At 37.0% G+C, this 18,690-nt stretch overlaps 2 protein-coding genes across 4 annotated transcripts; both read right to left on the bottom strand.

Annotated features, from left to right (window-relative positions):
- Positions 1-23: 23 nt before the first annotated feature.
- Positions 24-7,156, bottom strand: LOC103320043 (pleiotropic drug resistance protein 1-like). Of its 3 annotated transcripts, none has more exons than XM_089046379.1 (24): positions 6,646-7,156; positions 6,305-6,425; positions 6,123-6,211; positions 5,959-6,043; positions 5,709-5,868; positions 5,539-5,619; positions 5,350-5,399; positions 5,167-5,257; positions 4,749-5,050; positions 4,366-4,647; positions 3,787-4,103; positions 3,560-3,720; positions 3,363-3,466; positions 3,099-3,255; positions 2,914-3,021; positions 2,672-2,823; positions 2,266-2,598; positions 1,816-2,106; positions 1,653-1,736; positions 1,433-1,566; positions 1,083-1,310; positions 815-986; positions 428-682; positions 24-332 (listed from the first exon to the last, which is right to left on the bottom strand). In XM_089046379.1, the coding sequence occupies exons 1-24, from the start codon at positions 6,894-6,896 to the stop codon at positions 75-77; spliced, it is 4,266 nt and encodes a 1,421-aa protein (XP_088902505.1). In that variant the 5' UTR covers positions 6,897-7,156; the 3' UTR covers positions 24-74. The 3 variants fall into 3 exon arrangements, with proteins under 3 accessions (XP_088902505.1, XP_088902506.1, XP_088902504.1); XM_089046380.1 differs by having other exon boundaries at positions 2,672-2,811; XM_089046378.1 differs by lacking the exons at positions 6,305-6,425; positions 6,646-7,156 and having other exon boundaries at positions 1,083-1,304; positions 6,123-6,224.
- Positions 7,157-8,587: 1,431 nt separating this feature from the next.
- LOC103320047 (pleiotropic drug resistance protein 1-like) lies at positions 8,588-16,365 on the bottom strand. Its single transcript, XM_008221658.2, has 24 exons — positions 15,801-16,365; positions 15,514-15,634; positions 15,310-15,398; positions 15,137-15,221; positions 14,881-15,040; positions 14,702-14,778; positions 14,521-14,574; positions 14,306-14,396; positions 13,883-14,184; positions 13,484-13,765; positions 13,057-13,373; positions 12,810-12,970; positions 12,597-12,700; positions 12,338-12,494; positions 12,155-12,262; positions 11,942-12,066; positions 11,345-11,677; positions 10,916-11,206; positions 10,744-10,827; positions 10,520-10,653; positions 10,171-10,398; positions 9,863-10,034; positions 9,459-9,713; positions 8,588-9,361 (listed from the first exon to the last, which is right to left on the bottom strand). The coding sequence occupies exons 1-24, from the start codon at positions 16,112-16,114 to the stop codon at positions 9,104-9,106; spliced, it is 4,302 nt and encodes a 1,433-aa protein (XP_008219880.2). The 5' UTR covers positions 16,115-16,365; the 3' UTR covers positions 8,588-9,103.
- Positions 16,366-18,690: the final 2,325 nt, after the last annotated feature.

The raw sequence follows: 18,690 nt of genomic DNA, 5'->3' as shown, positions 1-18,690 counted from the left end.
GAACCACACGGATGAGAGTGATGTAGGTTACTCGACAATGAATATTGTTCATATATTTTATTTGTGTAACATTCTCATCTTTTTTGGAAATTAAATGCTCTAATTCCATAGGCAAAGATGAAGCCGAATAGCAATGAAAATCCAACAATCACGACTGCAACGATGCCCAAAAAGTCATGCTTGTACCCAAAGTAACTTCTCAAGAAATGCTCCACTGATTCCCCAGACTCCATTGTGTCCTTTATGTCTCCAAATTGTGAAGCAACCATTCCATACAATGTCCAAGCAACAGGGCAGACCCAATAGTACCATTTCCACCATATTGGAATTCTCTGTCATAACCAAAATTTAGTTCCATATTGCATAGAAGGTATGCACATGAATTTATGTATCTAATGTACGTATGTCTGTATATATATTTACTTACTGTCGGAGGAACAACAAATCCAGAGAAAAGGTTCCATATTGCATAGAAGGTAGATGAGGTTATGGCAGCAATGTTGTGGTTGGGTGTGAGAGCCATGGTCATCATGCCATACAATGTGTAGTATAACAAGGTGAAGTACAAGAAAAACAGGTACCAAAAGAACTTGGCAGCTATCCAATCAAATCCCATCATGGAATACACTATGAATCCATAAATAACAGTCTGAATGAAGATGTAGGGAAGCTCAATCATCATCTGCAAAGACAGTGACTTGGTGAGCCATTGAACATTACAATGAGCTTCCTACGATTTCCTGAGTTTCAGGGAGAGAAGCATGTGTTGTTTCAATAATTCTATGCCATGCATTGCCAGTTTCAACTGTTTTACCTGTCCAAATGCGTAGGGCAAAGCCGAATACATTCCAGCTGCTCTTTCTCTGTAAAAGACTGTTCTCTCAACAGCCACAACCGGCTGCACTGAGGCGCCGTTTTGTACCCCAAGAAAGATTACAGCAGCATACATGGAACCCATAGCATTGAAGAGATCTTGCTGCTTTGTCCTGTGGTCCGCAAACAAGTTCGAACATATTGGTGATTAAGAAACAGAAATCTGGATGCCATTTCCAGCCATTGTTTAAGTTTACTCATCTACATACCTTTTCGATCCCAGATTCCAGAATATCCAACCGAACAACAAAGCGATGAACGTTGTGAATAGCAGCCTTACTGCACTATATGATGGGTTTCTCCAGTACGACCAGTGCTGTTTCCATAGGCAAGCCATACATTGGATGAGAAAAGACTGAGAGTAGCGAGTAGGGAAGTATAGATCTCTAGAACCCGAGGGATGTGTACTTAGTTCCTTGATCATTGCTTTGCTGCTCCTGAACCATTGACCTTTGAGTATCAACAATTGTATAGAGCAACCACATGCATCAACTACAAATACTAAGACTTTTTGCATTCTCATCCCTCTCCTGGAAGAGACTTGAAATTAAACTCTTACTTAAATTGCTCTGAGTTCTTGTACACCTCTGTGAAATTAACCCCGAGAGCTGCCTCTTGTGCTGCCGAAGTAATCTCCAACATCCAGGTTGCAGGGTTATATCCATCTTTGATTTTAGGAACTCCATTAATTCCCTTGGTGCCACAAACTCATATATATGTTAGTTAATAAGTAATGATAAGGAAGATTATGTCATTATTTATTTCTCTATGGTCCTGACCTCAAAGTACTTGATCAGATGAGAGGAATGGGAGCCTAATGGACCACCATATATTTGCTCACCTCCCAATTTCAACAGAAGAAGCTGCAATGCAACATAAAGTGCTTAAAACATTTACTTTGCAACACAGGTTACAGTTCCTTTTTGAAATGGGATATCTAACCTCATCAAATGCATCAAATATGTCTATGCTTGGCTGGTGGATGGTGCAAACCACAGTTCTTCCTGTGTCCACCGTGTTCCTCACGGTTCTCATCACAATTGCTGCTGCTCTGGCATCAAGGCCGGAGGTTGGTTCATCCATGAAGATTATAGATGGATTTGCAACAAGCTCAACAGCAATCGTCAGTCTTTTGCGCTGCTCAGTCGAAAGACCGGTCACACTAGGTAATCCCACAAGTGCTCCCCTTAATGAAGTCAGCTCCACAAGCTCCATGACTTCTTCGATGAACATCTGCAACCCATCAAACATCAGATCAATTTGTACATAACTTGGTAAGTAGAGTACAAAATTGTTCACGTTTGATGCTTTATAATAGTGTCTTGTCTTCGACCAAAATTAAATAAATTAATGTCTTTTCTGTCTGTTAAAAAAAGAATGCTGAAATTGTACCTTTCTTGTTGCAGAATCAACCTCAGGGAGTAGCCGAAGCCATGCAGAAAAAAGTAGAGATTCATAAACTGTAACATGAGGAGAGTGGATATCAGTTTGCTCACAATATCCTGATATGCGAGCAAATGTTTCTTGCTTTTTCGGATAGCCAGATACCATGATGCTTCCCTTGATATGTCCACCAGTTTTCCTTCCAGCCAACACATCCATTAGAGTGGTTTTGCCAGCCCCACTGACACCCATTAGAGCTGTCAAGACTCCTGGCCTAAATGCACCACTCACACCCTTCAAAAGTTCCAACTGATCCTCTTGAGCACCCTCAGCTTTCATTTCCTGAAAATATATTGAAAATTCAGCCAAAACATTATTATTGTCGAGGTACTTCTAATTTAATGTTGAAAGTTACCTGTGGCATATCTATTGCATATCTGATCTCATCGAAAGCAAGGGAAAGCGGTTGAAAAGGAAGAACCATTCCGCGCTTCCTTTTCCCATTAGCTTCATCAGTTCTTCCCCTTCTTGCAGATAACGGTAAGCGTCTTTGACCTTCAGTAATTTCTGCAATGAGTTATTGTACATCAACAATGCTTGAATTCAACAGGGTATTTAAAACAGAAACATATGTGGGAACTGAACTGAATGACCTACCAGAAGAGCTCTTTCCTCTTGGCAATAGCTCAATGAACTCTCCAGTTGTGCTAGCATTTCTTTCAGCCATGCCTTCTTTGGAAAGTACTGTCTGAGGCTTACCAAATGCTGCAACATTAATCCATTTTTTAGATGAACAAGTCCAAAACTGAAAGCACAAAGAACATATGAATCGTGATACTTACGATCAAGATACTGCAGAGCCAAAGTAAGAAGGAGATTGAATAGAAAAATATATCCAAATAATGCCACTACTCCAATCCAATACCATCGTGCTTCTGGGAAAATTCCATGAGACTTCAAGATCAAAACTCCCAAGGATTCTGTAGAATTAGGTGGAACCTATAACATAGAAATATCTCCACATAATCATTGATCACAATCATTCTACCTTCTATCAATTTTCTTTTAGTGGAGCTACACAAACTTTGAGAGAAATAGATGATTACATGTCTCCAATTCTTTCCAAGAAATTCATTCACAGTAATAGCATTTTGTCCATACATTAACGGTGAGACCCAGTAACCCCACAACCACCATTTTGGCACAGCCTCTGATGCAAAAAAAGAAGAGGTTTTTAAAATTTGAATCTGAATCACATCAGCAGTGGAAATTAGTAATCTTATTACTTCTATAGTTAAATCACCTCGAGATAAGACAAATCCACCCAAAACCATAATTATAAGCAATGCAAAGGATCCAGTTGTGCTTGCAACTATTACATCCCTTCCTAAGGCTGCCATGAACCTGAACATCCCAGATGCCATCTGGTTTATGCACAGGAGTAAAATGTACTGCTTGAACAACCTGAAATATATAGAGCTTTCGTCAAATCCTAATCAAACTTAAAGTATGAAGCATTATTTTTCTCACCTTTCAACACATGGATCAAATCCTATGACATAATAAGTAATGACCACCCAAATGGCACTTTCTACAAGAGTGATTGGGATCTTGAGGATCCATGCAGGTAGAGAGTATGCCCATGAAGGAAAGAAGAGAAGATCTCTTTGTTTGTAGAAGACAGGAAGTTTCATAATGGCCATGTTGAGTTCTGATATTCCATTAAACATTGCTACAATGACCGCAAAGAACAAAGCACCCATATAAACTCCACCATCCTCCACTGTGTCTTTGTGCATCTTAATTTGTAGAAATATCGATGCTGTTATAGAGGCTAACATAATAAGCTGAAACACAAGTTAAAAGGGAACAATTATAAGGTAGAATCACTTTGAGGCCAAGTACTTGTGAGAATGTGAAGGTGAAAATGTCCCACATTGGAAAGTTCTAAAACCTTGCAAGGGGTTTATAAGGAGTTGGGCTACTCCGACCTTGCAAGGTTTTCTAACTTTCCAGTGTGGGACATTTTCAACTTCACATTCTCATAGTACTAAGGTTTCAATGTTTTCCAATCAAGTCAAATACAAAAGACTCAAATGCTTTACTCACTAGGGCAAATTTGAAAATGAAGGTAAATGAGTTCCTCTTCATGAGCAAGAATTCTCTAGAAACGCAAGCTCGGAACAACTCCTCCTTGTTAACGCCATACTTCTTGGCTGACAAAGCAGCACGGTGACTTTTGGACTTGTCGAAGGGAACAGCAAGCTCATCACCAAGTTTCTGACCAACTGGAAATGACTGGAATGCTTCGGCGAAATCATTGACAGTAACAAATCCATAGGGCTCATCTAAACGTGCCCAGTACTGCTCTTGATCTTTCCTTGATGTCACCTATCACAACCCCCACGAAAAGAATATTGTTTAAGAAAAAAGTTAGTACTATGACAGTGAAACACATACAAGAAAGTGAAGAAATTAAAAAGGGAAATCACCTCTTGCAAGAAGTCAGCAACTCCTTTCCTCTCAGGACACTTGAATCCCATGGATTCAAAAAATTCAAGCACATTTTCACGTGGACCCTGATACACAATTTGCCCATCTGAGAGAAGAATAATATCGTCAAACAGGTTATAAGTTTCGGGGGCTGGCTGAAGGAGGGAGACAACTGCAGTTCTGCTTAGAATATGGATGGATTGCCTGAGTGAATTTACTATTTGGAAAGTTGTAGAACTGTCCAAGCCAGTTGATATCTCATCCATGAAGAGAGCTCTTACTGGTCCAACAAGCATCTCCCCTATGTCATTGTTACCAGAAATCTCAGAAGCATCAATTTACATGGTGTAAAATTTAGACTTTCTGAAACTAAAAAAAAAGATTTTTAGATACACAATGGCTTGTTCTATGTTTTACCTATCGTGACACGCTTTCTTTCTCCACCTGAGATGCCTCTTACCATTTCATCCCCCACCATAGTATTAGCACAGACTTCAAGTCCCAGAATCTGCAATAATTAAAAGCAGAAACATAAAGTTATATGGATACAAGCAAATGGTAGTCCATATCTCCAAGCTGAAATGAACTTCAAGGTGGTACCTTGAGAATATAATCAGTAACTACACTGGTCTCCTGCCCTTCTAGTGCTGCTGCCTGAAGAATTTCAAGTGTCAGAGGAATTTCATAGAATCAAAGCGGCAGTTGCATGAAATTTATTTCTGATAAGAAATGCAGATGGAGACTCCCACATTAGAAGGGTTGGTTAATTTTTCTCTTCAATCTGTTTACTTGCCTTCAGGTAGATGTCAATGTCAGGGTCAGGTTTGATATTCTCCTCCTTCTCTCTTCTACATAGTTCTGCCAACATGTCTGCAATTTTTCCATATATGAAATCAAACCCTTTAAAACTCTTTGGAAGGAAAAACGAAATGTATCAAATAAATGGTGTTTTGACTAACCGCAATTCGATCCAACTCCTTGACATCTAGCTGAGAAAGCCAATGTCTCTTTCACTGTCATTTCTCCTATGTGGAGATCATTTTGACTTATATAAGCTGATGTTCTTTGAGGTACAAATTCTTCCATTCCATGTCCATTATATGTAACCCTCCCGGAAGACTTAACATTCATCAATTACCCTATTAGAATTTAGACCAGAGGTGATATGAACTGAACCAAAAGAAAATCTCTAAATTTAAGCTTTCTTACTTTTAAATCTTTACCAAGTCTTCCGGCCAGAGCTAATAGTAATGTGGTCTTTCCAGAGCTTGGGGGACCTAAAAGCAAAGTCATTCTGCAGGTATTGCATCCATGAGTGAAAACTTTTTGGTAAATGTACAATGGATTGTTTTTCAAAAACATGGCTAACTCACCTTTGAGGCTTGATGATGCCACTAATCTTTTGAAGGATTGTTAAAGGTGTCTTTCTACTTGGAAAAATGTGAAGATAATGTAGCATGCCCTGTACCAAGGGGGAGTTTCATGAGGAAAGTTTTGGGAAAGATAATTACTAAAATTAGAATAGAATTTATGTTTATGTGATCTAAAAGATTACCTGTAACATATTGATAGCAAAGTTGAGTAATGTGGGCAGTGCTCTGCTTCCAATATAAACTTTTGCCTCAACAGTTAGATGCTCGAACCGAACTTCAATTGTTGGCAGATCAAGTCTAACTCTGTATTTAGATTCGGGAAAAAAGGGAAAAACCAACACAAATACCTCACCAAAATGCTCCCGAAGACATAATTAAAGTAATTCAACATTATTGAAACTTGTACAGCCAACAGTTCCATCAACAAAGTCACATTCAACGTTAAATCCTGTTCTGTTTTTAGGTGGAAGACATAATTCCACTCTTAAATTGTTTGAAACACATAGAATGCGCAAGAACTCACCGATCAATCCGTTCCTTGAGCTTCAACAAGAACTTTTCATTATCTTTCTCTGCATTGCTCACCAGCCTCTCCAACAAAATCTTTCTGTCTAGCAAACCAAGTTTCTCTACATCAACCTCTCTAGCTTGACCCTCACCATCAATGAACAAACCTCTCCCTATACGTAAACATGTAGGGAGCCTCTCTATTGCAGCCCATTTCAGAGCTTCTTCATCTTCTTCTGCTCGAGAAGACCTCGAAAAGACTTCCATACCTGATCCTAAAAGGTCCTATACAAGGACTGAAATGTTTATATCACCATTCATTCTCTGTTCATTCCAACTTGCTATCATGAATAATTGAACTGAAACGGCTTAGATATTATGAGATGGGTCTCTGTCTGTCTCAACTTTTTTCCTTTTGTCACTTGGGCAATGGACTTTACGAAACTTTAGACATTTCGAAATATATAGACACCAAATACTTAAAAAAAAACATGTATGATGTGTGTGTGTGTGTGTGTGTGTGTGATGGAGGAAAAGAGAAAGGAAGTCATTGTGGAGTATATTGGTAGGGAAAGTATAAGGTGTCGAAAATCCATTCCGGTCATGTCTTGTCAAGATGCCCCAATTTCAAGGTCCACTTAATCATCATTGTAAAGTCAAGAAAACCTAACAACTGTGATGAAATAATACATAAGCTCAATAAAGTTTGGTAAAGCGTTCGTAAAGTAATATTTATTTATATACCTAGAATTTTCTATTGGTCTAGCTTTCGTAAAGTATGAAGGTGACTAAGGTCAAGTTGTGCAAGAAACAAGAACCTTTCTGAGATTAATCATTTTTATCACCACGATTATAATGACGAGGAAACTTTACTAAAATATTCTTGAATATAAAATACACACATTCTAGCTGAACCATACTTTTCATTTCTAAAGAAAGTTTCTTCAACTATATTTGGATTTTCTCCATTTTACAAACTTAAACTTAACTTAACCAAAGATTGGCAATAAATTAAAAAAATCATGATCTCAGCTAATGCTAATACCTTAACTGAAGAAGAAAGCCTAATGTCAATGAATATTTAGTCTAACCACAATCAGTTTCTACTTTGTTGAAAGAGGTCCCGAATTTAAATCTCGTTGAACAACAATAGTTTTTTTTCTTTTTCTTTTTCTTTTTTAAGTAGAAACCCCAATTGTTAGGGTTTTTTTTTTTTTTTTTGAGAAACAGTTCGAATCATTAAATCACATTGCGAGATCAAGATATTTTCTTGAATTTGGAAGCCCTTATTGTCATTTGCATGGTTATGAAGTTTCAAACAGATCAAAACAAGAAGTCATGATATTTGCATTTAGTCGTTCAGTTGAATGCAAGCACATAACACGTTTTCACCTCTTTTGGAAGTACAACACTTCAATTGAAAATGAGCCCTGAAATCCCGAGAAGCACAATTGCAACAACACCTAAAAACTCTCCTCTGTACCCAAAAATAATCCTTTATAAAATCCTCAACAGTTTCACCATACAAGGTCCAAGACACACGGCACACCAATGGAACCATTTCCACCATATTGGCATTCTCTGTCACGCCCAAAACAACAGTATTAATTGTGAGTTATGGTCTGATTCTAAGTTAAAAGAGAAATGTTATTAGCACTCACAGTTTGTGATCATTCGAATTTTCATGTGAATCTTATTAATAGAAAAGTTAATACTTTCAAAATTCAATTTATCCCCTAAATTTGATCATAATTCGTAATTTTAGTCATTTCTATTAATTCGGCGGTTTTTTTTTTTTAAGTCTAGGAATAAATATTAATTAAAAAACAAAACTTACATGTTAACTTAAATTACAATTTCAAATTCGGATCAAACTCCATAGATATGGAATTTTTTTTTTAGTAGAAGTGATTGGGGGAGGGGAGTTTTCGAACCTGTGCCCACATGGATGGAGGTGGAAGAGCTCAATCAATTAAGCTATACTCCACTGGCTAGACTTTGGTTCCTCGCACGGCAAATGGCATAGATCCTTACATGTACATATATGCTTGAACACTAACTAAAATCTTGCGATTATTTCAGCAGACTATCAAAACTAAAAGAGGTTGAATTTGCATTATTTACATGTATAAGTTCTCGGTTTTTCATCTCTTTTGGAATTTCAATACCTTGACTGAGAAGGCAAAGATGACCCAAGCAGCACTGAAATCCCAGCAAGCACAATTGCAACATCTCCTTATAAAGTCTTCCACAGGCACAGTGTCACCCAAATCTAAATGTGTCTTTTATGTCTTTAAATTATGAAGCAACAGGTCCATAGAAATCACTGATTTTCTTTCCTCAAAGCAACCTTGTTACTTGTCCAACCAGCGTGTCGTATGTATAATCATGGACTTTCAGCAAAACCAGAAATCATGGATTTTTGCACTACATATGTTTACATATACACATGTATGTATGTATAAGGGTTGTCTTCATCTCTTTTGGAAGTTAAATACTTTGATTGAAAATGCAAAGATGAAACCAAAGAGCCCTGAAATCCCAACATGCACAATTGCAACAACACCTAAAAAGTCTGTTGTGTATCCAAAATAAGCCCTTATAAAATCGTCCACAGTTTCACCCGAATCAAGTGTGTCCTTGATGCCTCCAAACTGTGAAGTAAACAATCCATACAAGGTCCAAGACACTGGACACACCCAGTAGAACCATCTCCACCATATTGGAATTCTCTGTTACCCCCAAACAACAACATTGTTAGCCATGGTCTGATAAGCTAAATCAAACAAAGAAGCATGTGCATGGTTATAGTTGACCTGCAATACTTACTGTTTTCGGAATGATAAATCCTGAAAAGACGTTCCATAATGGGTAGAAAGCTGAGGAAACGACAGCAGCAATGGTTGTGTTTGGAGTAATGCCCACAATCATCATACCATACAAGATGTAGTATAAGAAGGTGAAGTACATGAAGAAGATGTGCCACAAGAACTTGCTGACCGTCCATTCAAATCCAATCATGCTGTATACTATAACTCCGTAGATGATTGTTTGGATCGAAGTGTATGGGAGCTCAATCAGAACCTACCATTAAATGGAATTTGATAAGAAATTATGATGAATTCCACAAAACTTGAAAATTCACATTTTAAATCCAAATCTATTTCAAATCCTTTCATCCAAATGGGCACTTGAATTCTTCACTAACACTAAGAAATAAATTAGTAACATACCTGTCCCAAGGCATATGGAAAAGCTGAGTACATTCCAGCAGCCCTTTCTCTGTAAAAGACTACCCTCTCAATGCCTACAACTGGCTGCACTGATGAGGCATTTTGTATTCCAATGAAGAGAACAGCAGAGTACATAGATCCCATTGCATTAAAAAGATCTTGTTGCCTATGCCTGCAATTCACAAACAGTTTTTGCCAAAATTATGCACCAGGAGATGAGACGCCATTTTTATACATTACGTTTCATGTTTCATCACAACCTTAGGTGACAGTCTATCACAAATGAATTACATTGTTTTTCAGTGTACCTTTTGGAGCCAAGATCCCAGAATATTATCCCAAATACTAGAGCCATCACAGCAGTGTACAAAAGTCTCACTGCACTGTATGACGGGTTTCGCCAGTAAGACCAATGCTGTTTCCATAGGCAAGCTATGCACTGGGTAAAGAAAGACTGAGAGTACTGTGTAGGGAAGAACAAATCTCTTGAATTTGGTGGAGGAGTACTTAGTTCCTTGATCAAGGCCTTGTTTCTCCTAAACATTTTACACATGCTCATTAGTAGCTGAAACAGAAGTGCAGCAATATATAAGACTGTTGCGCATATGATTTAAAATTTCAACTGATCAATCCAAACTGTGTTATATTTGTTTCTACCTGTATACTTCTGAATTCTTATATATGTCAGTGAAATTAACCCCAAGAGCCGCTTCTTGTCCTGCTGAAGTAACCTCCAACATCCAAGTTGCAGGATTGTAGCCATATCTTAGTTTAGAAACTCCATTAATTCCCTTGATGAAATATAACTCCATTATGTTAGCAGTTGAGCAGAACATATTGCAGATAGTATAGTTTTAGTATTTAATATTTATAAGCCTAACCTCAAAGTAATTGATCAACTGGGATGACTGGTGGCCTAAAGGACCAACATATATTTCTTCTCCTCCCCGTTTCAGAAGAAACAGCTGCAATGGGATATTGAATTTTTAAGTTCTTGGAACACAAGTGACAAATTCAACTTGTCTAATCCTAAAGCATAAAAAGGTATCTCACCTCATCAAAAGCATCAAATATATCAATGCTTGGCTGGTGGATCGTGCAGACTACAGTTCGCCCGGTGTCCACTGTATTCCTCACTGTTCTCATTACAATTGCTGCCGCCCTGGCATCAAGGCCAGAGGTCGGCTCATCCATAAATATTATGGATGGGTTGGCAACAAGTTCTACTGCAATCGTTAGCCTTTTGCGCTGCTCAGTTGAAAGACCATTCACTCCAGGCAATCCAACAAGTGCTTCCCTTATTGAGGTCAGTTCAACAAGCTCCATGACTTCCTCAATGAACATCTACAAACCATTATGCCGTTTTTTGGTTAATGACTTGACTGAGCATAAAAGGCTAATAATGAAAATTAGGAACATAAAAGTTTAATGACTTGACTGAACATAAAGTGCTGAAAGGAAGAATATATGTCAAAAGTATACCTTTCTGGTTGGGGAATCAACCTCTGGGGGCAATCGGAGCCATGCAGAATACACCAAAGACTCATAGACTGTGACATGAGGAGAGTGTATATCAGTTTGCTCACAATATCCTGATATGCGAGCAAATGTTTCTTGCTTTTTTGGATATCCAGATACAATGATGCTTCCTTCAATATATCCACCTGTTTTCCTTCCTGCCAAGACATCCATTAAAGTAGTCTTCCCTGCACCACTAACCCCCATTAGAGCTGTTAGGACACCAGGCCTAAAAGCACCATTCACACCCTTCAGAAGTTCTAGCCGATCCTCAGTTATGCCTTCAGCTTTCATTTCCTACAAAAATATGTGGGAAGGATGTGAATGCATTTAGCACTGTATAATGGTTCAAAACTATAAGAGAGTTAATCTGAGAATGTCGTTTTGCATCATCATTCAAACATAGAGTTCTACAATAAGGTTGTGGTATGCTGTTTTGAATATACTGTGTATAATCAAATGCTTATAATATTTCAAGTTGCTTTTCGGACGAAATTATCAAAAACTTCAATGAAAATGCCTCTCAGCATTTTTGCCCCATACAAAAAGTTGAAAAGATACCTGTGGCATGTCAACTGCATATCTGATTTCATTGAACGTAATTGAGAGGGGTTCAAAAGGAAGAACCATTCCTCGCCGCCTGGTATGATTGGTAGAGACACTCTCCGGACTTTCATTCCCTACTCCTGCATTGTTACACCATACAAATTACATATACATTGAACTCCACAATGCAGAAATGGACTAATTAATATTTGGAGCTTTATGACCCACCAACAGAGCTCTTTCCCATTGACGGTAGCTCAACGGTCTCTCCATTTTTCTTGGCAAGTTTCTCCTCCAAGGCCTCTTTGGACATTACTGTCTGAGGCTTGTCAATGGCTGCAGGAAATTAGTCTCATCATCAGAACATATTTTGTCCACTGAAGACAGAAGAATGTCTAAATTGGTACTTACGATCAAGATACTGAAGTGCGAAAGTGAAAAGGAAGTTGAACAGAAGAACAAGTCCAAGTGAAGCTACTACTCCAATCCAGTACCAGCGTGCTTCTGGTAATACCCCTCGAGACTTCAAGACCATAACTCCTAATGGTTCTGTTGAGTTGGCAGGAACCTATAACCCAAATTTTGCAGACACATATTAACCAACATTCTCCTCTTCTTACTCTTATATCTCAGTCATACTCATAATAATAATAATAATAGAGATGCTTACATGTCTCCAACTTTTTCCAAGAAATTCATTGACAGCTAAAGCATTCATTCCATATGTCAGCGGTGAGAACCAATATCCCCACAACAACCATTCTTGCATACTTTCTAAGTCACAAAAGGACAGTTTCATAAGAAAAGGACATTTTTTACCATCAAAATTCAAATCAGGTAACTGAAAAGAAATGATGATTATGTAATTGTATGAATGATTCACCTCGTGATAAGACAAATCCACCAAGAACAAAAAGGACAAGTAAAGCAGCAGACCCAAATGTGTTTGCAACAACTGGGCTCCTGCCTACCACCGCTAACAATCGGAACAGACCATTTGCCATCTGACTAAGGCACAGTAGTAAAATGAACTGTTTGAAGAACCTGCTATTACAAAATTTTATCAATTTCATAACAAATGATTTTGAGCCTAAACTGACATGTAATGTCTGCCATGTTTTGCTTTTCACCTTTCAATGCTCGGATCATAACCTATAACATAGTAAGTCATGGTCACCCAAATGGAAGCTTCCACAAAGGTCAGAGGGATTCTTATCAGACATGTTGGCAAAGAGTATGCCCAAGCAGGAAAGAAGAGAAGGTCCCTTTGCTTGAAAAACACAGGAAGTCTCATGACAGTCAGAGCAAGTTCTGAGAATCCAGTGAACATAATTATCATCATTGTGTAAAACAAAGATCCCATGTAAATCCCACCATCTTCCACGGTACGTCGATGCATCTCAGTTCGTAGGAATAATGTCATTGTCGTAAAAGCCATTATAATGAACTGAAACCAAAACACGATACCAGTATTTCACTTTGCATTTATGGAATCAACCAGTGATTTTCTACTTATATTTAAAGTAAAAGTTCAATGCATGCTCATGTACTAATTACCTGGGTCATTTTGAAAATGTAGACAAATGAATTCCTCTTCATAAGCAAAACTTGTCTTGACATACAAGCTTTGTAAAGTTCCTTCTTGCTAACTCCATACTTGTTAGTTGTTAAAGCTGCTGGGTTCCCTTTAGACTTGTCAAATGGAGTGGCAAGCTCATCCCCAAGTTCTCTACCAATGTGAAATGATTGCATTGCTTCAGAAAATTCATTTGAAGTTACAAAGCTATAAGGCTTATCTTTATCAGCCCAGTATTGCTCTTGATCTTTCCTTGATGTCACCTATTATAGAAATAACAAGAGGCAAAAAGCAAAATAAAGTTATAATTGTCAAGTCCAATCTGTTTTGGAGAAATGAAATGAATTAATGGGAATATATGTCATTTTATAAGTAATTACTTCTTGCAGGAAATCAGCAACTCCTTTCCTCTCTGGACATTTGAAGCCCATGTGCTCAAAGAACTCGAGCACATTCTCGCGCGGACCTTGATACACAATGCACCCATCTGAGAGGAGAATTATATCATCAAAGAGTTCATAAGTTTCTGGTGCTGGTTGCAGGAGAGAGATTAGGGCAGTTCCATTGAGAATGTGGATGGATTGTCTGAGTGCATTCACAATGTGAAATGTTGTTGAACTGTCCAACCCAGTTGATATCTCATCCATAAAAAGGGCTTTTTCTGGTCCAACCAGCATCTCCCCTGTTAGTATTGACCATTTTCTTAGAAGAATCAGCCTAAATACACTGTGACACTTACAGGGTCTGGAAATTGGTAGCAAAAAAATTTGTCTTGTTCTAGAACTATAATTCATAAGTTCTACCTGTGGTGAGTCGCTTTTTTTGGCCCCCAGATATACCTCGTCTCATTTGATCCCCTACCATGGTGTCAGCACAAACTTCTAGTCCCAAAACCTGCAAAATTATATTAGCAAAAAAACACAAGGAGAAGCCAAAAGACTTCTGTTTCTGACCATATAAATTATACAGACGTAGTAATCTTTATATAAAGGCATGAACTTGGACAAACTGTGGATACCTTGATTATGTAATCTGTAACTACATTGGTTTCCTGTCCTTCCAGTGCTGCTGCCTGCAAAAATATAAGAGCATGAAAATGCTTTCCAAAGGAGCACGTGCATAGTTGCTGACATATGTATCAATTATAAACAGAAAGCTATAACATTTTATTTCCTCCAGCAATCCAGCCGTTCTTATACCTTCATGTAAACATCAAGATCAGGATCTGGCTTAATATTTGCAGCCTTCTCTCTTCTTGATAATTCTACCAACATTTCTGAAAAGTTTACAAATGCAAATGAACTTAATTCAGATTTTCAAAAATATGCTTCAAACTTATAAGTTCGATATGTGAAATTTCACTGCATTTTCAGCCGACCATAACGCGATCCAACCCCTTGACATCTTGCAGAAAAAGCCAGCGTTTCTCTGACTGTCAATTCTGGTATGTGGAGATCATGCTGGCTAATATAAGCTGATGTCCTCTCCGGTATAAACTCTTCCATCCCGTGTCCGTTGTATGTAACTCTCCCCGAAAACTAAGTTGTAAGCAAATTATATGAAATCATAACATGAAAACTGACACTAGAAGGATAGTGTAATTAATTAGATAGAAATATAATTCATATCCTTACTTTTAGATCTTTACCAAGTTTTCCAGCCAATGCTAATAGTAATGTGGTCTTTCCAGAGCCCGGGGGGCCTAAAAGCAGTGTCGTTCTGCAGAATTATTCAAACCAGCAATTCTGGGAAACAGTTTGATAAGTACTACAGTCTATGTTGAATATTTATCTTCCTAATTAGTTACCTTCTTGGCTTGATAATCCCACTTACATCATGGAGGATTGGCAATGGTTTCTTTCGACTCGGAATAATATGAAGGTAATTCAAGAAACCCTTCAGAAAGAAAAAAGAAAACATGATGTACAAGAGAAAGTTGACCCAAGCTAAACACAAACACCATACACCTAAACTATTTATACATGTTTGTTTGATTCAAAAGATGAATTACCTCTAACATATTGATGGAGAAGTTGAACACACTAGGCAATGCCCTGCCTCCTACATAAGCCTCTGCTTCAACATTTAAATGCTCAAACCGCACTTCAGTTGTTGGAAATTCAAGCCCGACTCTGAGTTTAAAGTTTGCAAAACAGACAAAGCACCAACACCAAACAAGTCATGAATTTCTTCAGACACATAGTAAACACACATTTCTCAAGAACCCCATTAACAAGCTAATCAAATATAACGAGTCAGGAACTTTTCATGAACAAAGTGATTTGAATTATTAATTACCTGTTCATGCGGTCCTTGAGCTTTAACAAGAACTTCTCATTATCTTCCTCTGCAATCTTCACAAGTCTCTCCAACAAGCTCTTCCTTTCTAATAATCCAAGATTGTTTACATCAATGATTTCTCTAACCTGACCATCCTCTTCTGCAAGTAGGCCTCTCCGTATGCGTAAATATGTGGGCAATCTCTCAATAGCAGCCCATGTTAGAGACTCTTCGTCGTCTTCTTCATGGTGAGAAGACTTGGAGAAAGCTTCCATGGAAGTGTTTCTCCACATGTCAAAGCTGCTTATACGTCCACTCCCAGAATTGCTCATTGTCACCCCCCACCTCCGCTATACTAGTGCACCAATTTCATCAAAAATTCAAAATTCAAACACAACCCTCCAAGCTTTCTCCAAACTTTCATGCAAGAAAACTGCATTTCATGAATTTCAGAGCTGAACTCAGCATTGCTATTAATTGCAATGCCTTTCAGGATGTCTGAAAGGACAGAGAGATGACCAAACGTGTCTGTGTCACACCAGCTATGACATTCCTTCAGTCGTGTATACTGTAGATGGATTTATTTATTTATATCTATTTTGATTTTTATACGCGAACGCAGTCCATATGTTCTCTTGACAAACTGTCTAACAACACAAGATACTTTTTAATTTGTTAATCTTGCTTCAATATATACTTCAGATTTACTGTCCGACAACATAAATATTTATCTGCGTAAGTCTGACAATAATAAAAAAACTGGGTTGATTATTAGGTTCACATGAATTTTGTTGTTTTCACAAATAAAAACTAATTGATTTATTTATTGATTAATAGAGGAAACAGCAGGATTGTTTCTGTTTTTTGAAGTAATTCATCATTGTTTTTGTTTAATTTGATGAAATTTCCTTTAAAAAAGCGTCATGATATGAAATCTTTTGCAGAATATGCAAGCTAGCTAGATTTTAAACAAGTTCTGAAATGAAATTACCATTTCCAATAGGATACTACTTGCCTCCTTACCGTTTAGGAGATATTCATCCTTCCTGCAAATCACAATTTGATACATATACAAAAATAATTCATCAAAAACACAAAAAGAAAAACTTTTGTACACATGACACATTGCTATTAGTAGGAATGTAAGAGCTCATACTTACCTAGTAAGGAGGGAAGCCAATAACACTGCATTGGACATGTTGATTTTTTATTTTATTTTATTTTTTAAAAGAAAAAGATAACATTGCACATGCACCATGCATCATGCATCATTTTTATTTTCATTTTTCAGTTGGAATTTGTCACCACTCAGCGGGGGCACGGTCAACCCTTTTTATAGAAAAATTAGCTCTGGCCAGATGCTTTGTCGGGCATCTAAACAAAAACTTGAGAACGTGACAATTCAGGGCCTGAAACACCTTGATTTACACAAAAACAAATACAAACATGTACAAACAAATAGATTAATTTCCCTTACATGTATAGGATTTGACCAAAAAAAAGAAAAAGAACACAGCAATTACAGCCTAATCTTTTGCCAACCTTCAATCTAAATCTACCTTCCATTTATCCATGCAGTTAATTATGAATTTATGAGCCAATTGATGTTGGATTAGTATGATGTAGGCCTAGAGACTAGTTGATTCAATGCAGTGTGGAGTAGTTTAGAATATCGTTTTGTAAAAATTAAATAAGGAAAATATACATAAGCCTAGACAAATATTAGACGAACAAATCTACACATAAGGTTTCGTCATTGATCGAACCATGAAGGCCTACCTAACTCTTTTTTATTTTAAGTAAAGCAAGCTCACTTTTGTGCAAGGGCACAATCAATACAATAGTAATTTCTTGGGATGTCCCCCCTTCACTCAAGGAATATATTCAATAATAGAAAGTAATTATAATAAAGATTCCAAAGTTAAAATAAATTATTTTTTTGGGTCAATTACATTAAAATAAATTTAATGACTCAGCAGAGTAGCATTAGAAGAATTATTAATTAGCAAAATAACAAGTGACACATCCATAATTTTTATAAACATAATGACTTATATATGAAGTACGTACGTCCCCCTCTCCGATCAGCTTTGCCACTTTAAACGTCATTGCTTACTACTTTTTTTTTTTTTTTTTTTGAGATATTTAGTGATATACCCATTTTTAGCACTAATATTATAAATAAACCCTACACAATTGAATTTCTATAAACAAACCCAAAAAATGACAGCTGGCCTTATTGAATTTAATATTGATTATTAAATTTCTTTGATACTCTATTGAGTGTTTTGTGTATTTTTATGAGATTTTGGGGTTGTGTTTGTTTTAAGAAATTGATGACAGTTTTGTAATTTATAAGAAGTTAAAAGCTTTTCTGTTATGTTATAAATGAGCTTTGAGTGTGTTTCTAAAGTCCATTTAATATGGGGTATTTTTATAATTTGAGCTCCGATATTGGATATAATAGTGAATCTCCTTTCTTTCTTTTTTTCACTAGAGGCGTCACTGCTGACTTCAAAATTTAAATCAGAATTTTTTTTACAAAATGCATTTCCTTCCCCATTCTTAGGAGGAACTAGCAAAGGCGCATGCGCAATGCTGCAGGTTTTGAAATTGCGTCAAATGTGTATAAAGTCGTAAAAATATGTAGAAAACATGGCTTTGTTTATATGTATATTGAGATCTAAATAGTGGCATCATGCTTAGTTTAGTACATTTAAGTTACAAAAAAATAAATTAAGATAGATAAATTAATAAGATGATATATGTGCTTCTTATTATGTTAAAATACTGGCCCTATTTATATATAAATTGAGATCCAAACAGTGCCATCATGCTTAGTTTGACAAATTTAAGTTGTAAAAATATTATGCATATTTTAATATATTAAGCATCTATTAAAACATCA

Source organism: Prunus mume, linkage group LG2 (assembly GCF_029339155.1).
Source record: "Prunus mume cultivar Tortuosa linkage group LG2, ASM2933915v1, whole genome shotgun sequence".
Classification (NCBI taxonomy): Eukaryota; Viridiplantae; Streptophyta; class Magnoliopsida; order Rosales; family Rosaceae; genus Prunus; species Prunus mume.
Note: the sequence above shows the minus strand (reverse complement) of the source record. Positions and strands in the feature narration are given on the sequence as shown.

What these genes read in the sequence shown, in the direction of transcription:
- LOC103320043 (XM_089046379.1), bottom strand. Translation starts at nt 6,896, where the DNA reads ATGGAAGTCTTTTCGAGGTCTTCTCGAGCAGAAGAAGATGAAGAAGCT. An exon ending in CTCAAGGAACGGATTGATCG is followed by an intron (nt 6,426 to 6,645) that starts GTGAGTTCTTGC and finishes ATCTAAATACAG; the next exon opens with AGTTAGACTTGATCTGCCAA. An exon ending in TTACTGATTATATTCTCAAG is followed by an intron (nt 5,258 to 5,349) that starts GTACCACCTTGA and finishes TAATTATTGCAG; the next exon opens with ATTCTGGGACTTGAAGTCTG.
- LOC103320047 (XM_008221658.2), bottom strand. Translation starts at nt 16,114, where the DNA reads ATGAGCAATTCTGGGAGTGGACGTATAAGCAGCTTTGACATGTGGAGA. An exon ending in AGGGGTTGGATCGCGTTATG is followed by an intron (nt 14,779 to 14,880) that starts GTCGGCTGAAAA and finishes TAAACTTTTCAG; the next exon opens with AAATGTTGGTAGAATTATCA. An exon ending in TTGATTCCCCAACCAGAAAG is followed by an intron (nt 11,207 to 11,344) that starts GTATACTTTTGA and finishes AATGGTTTGTAG; the next exon opens with ATGTTCATTGAGGAAGTCAT.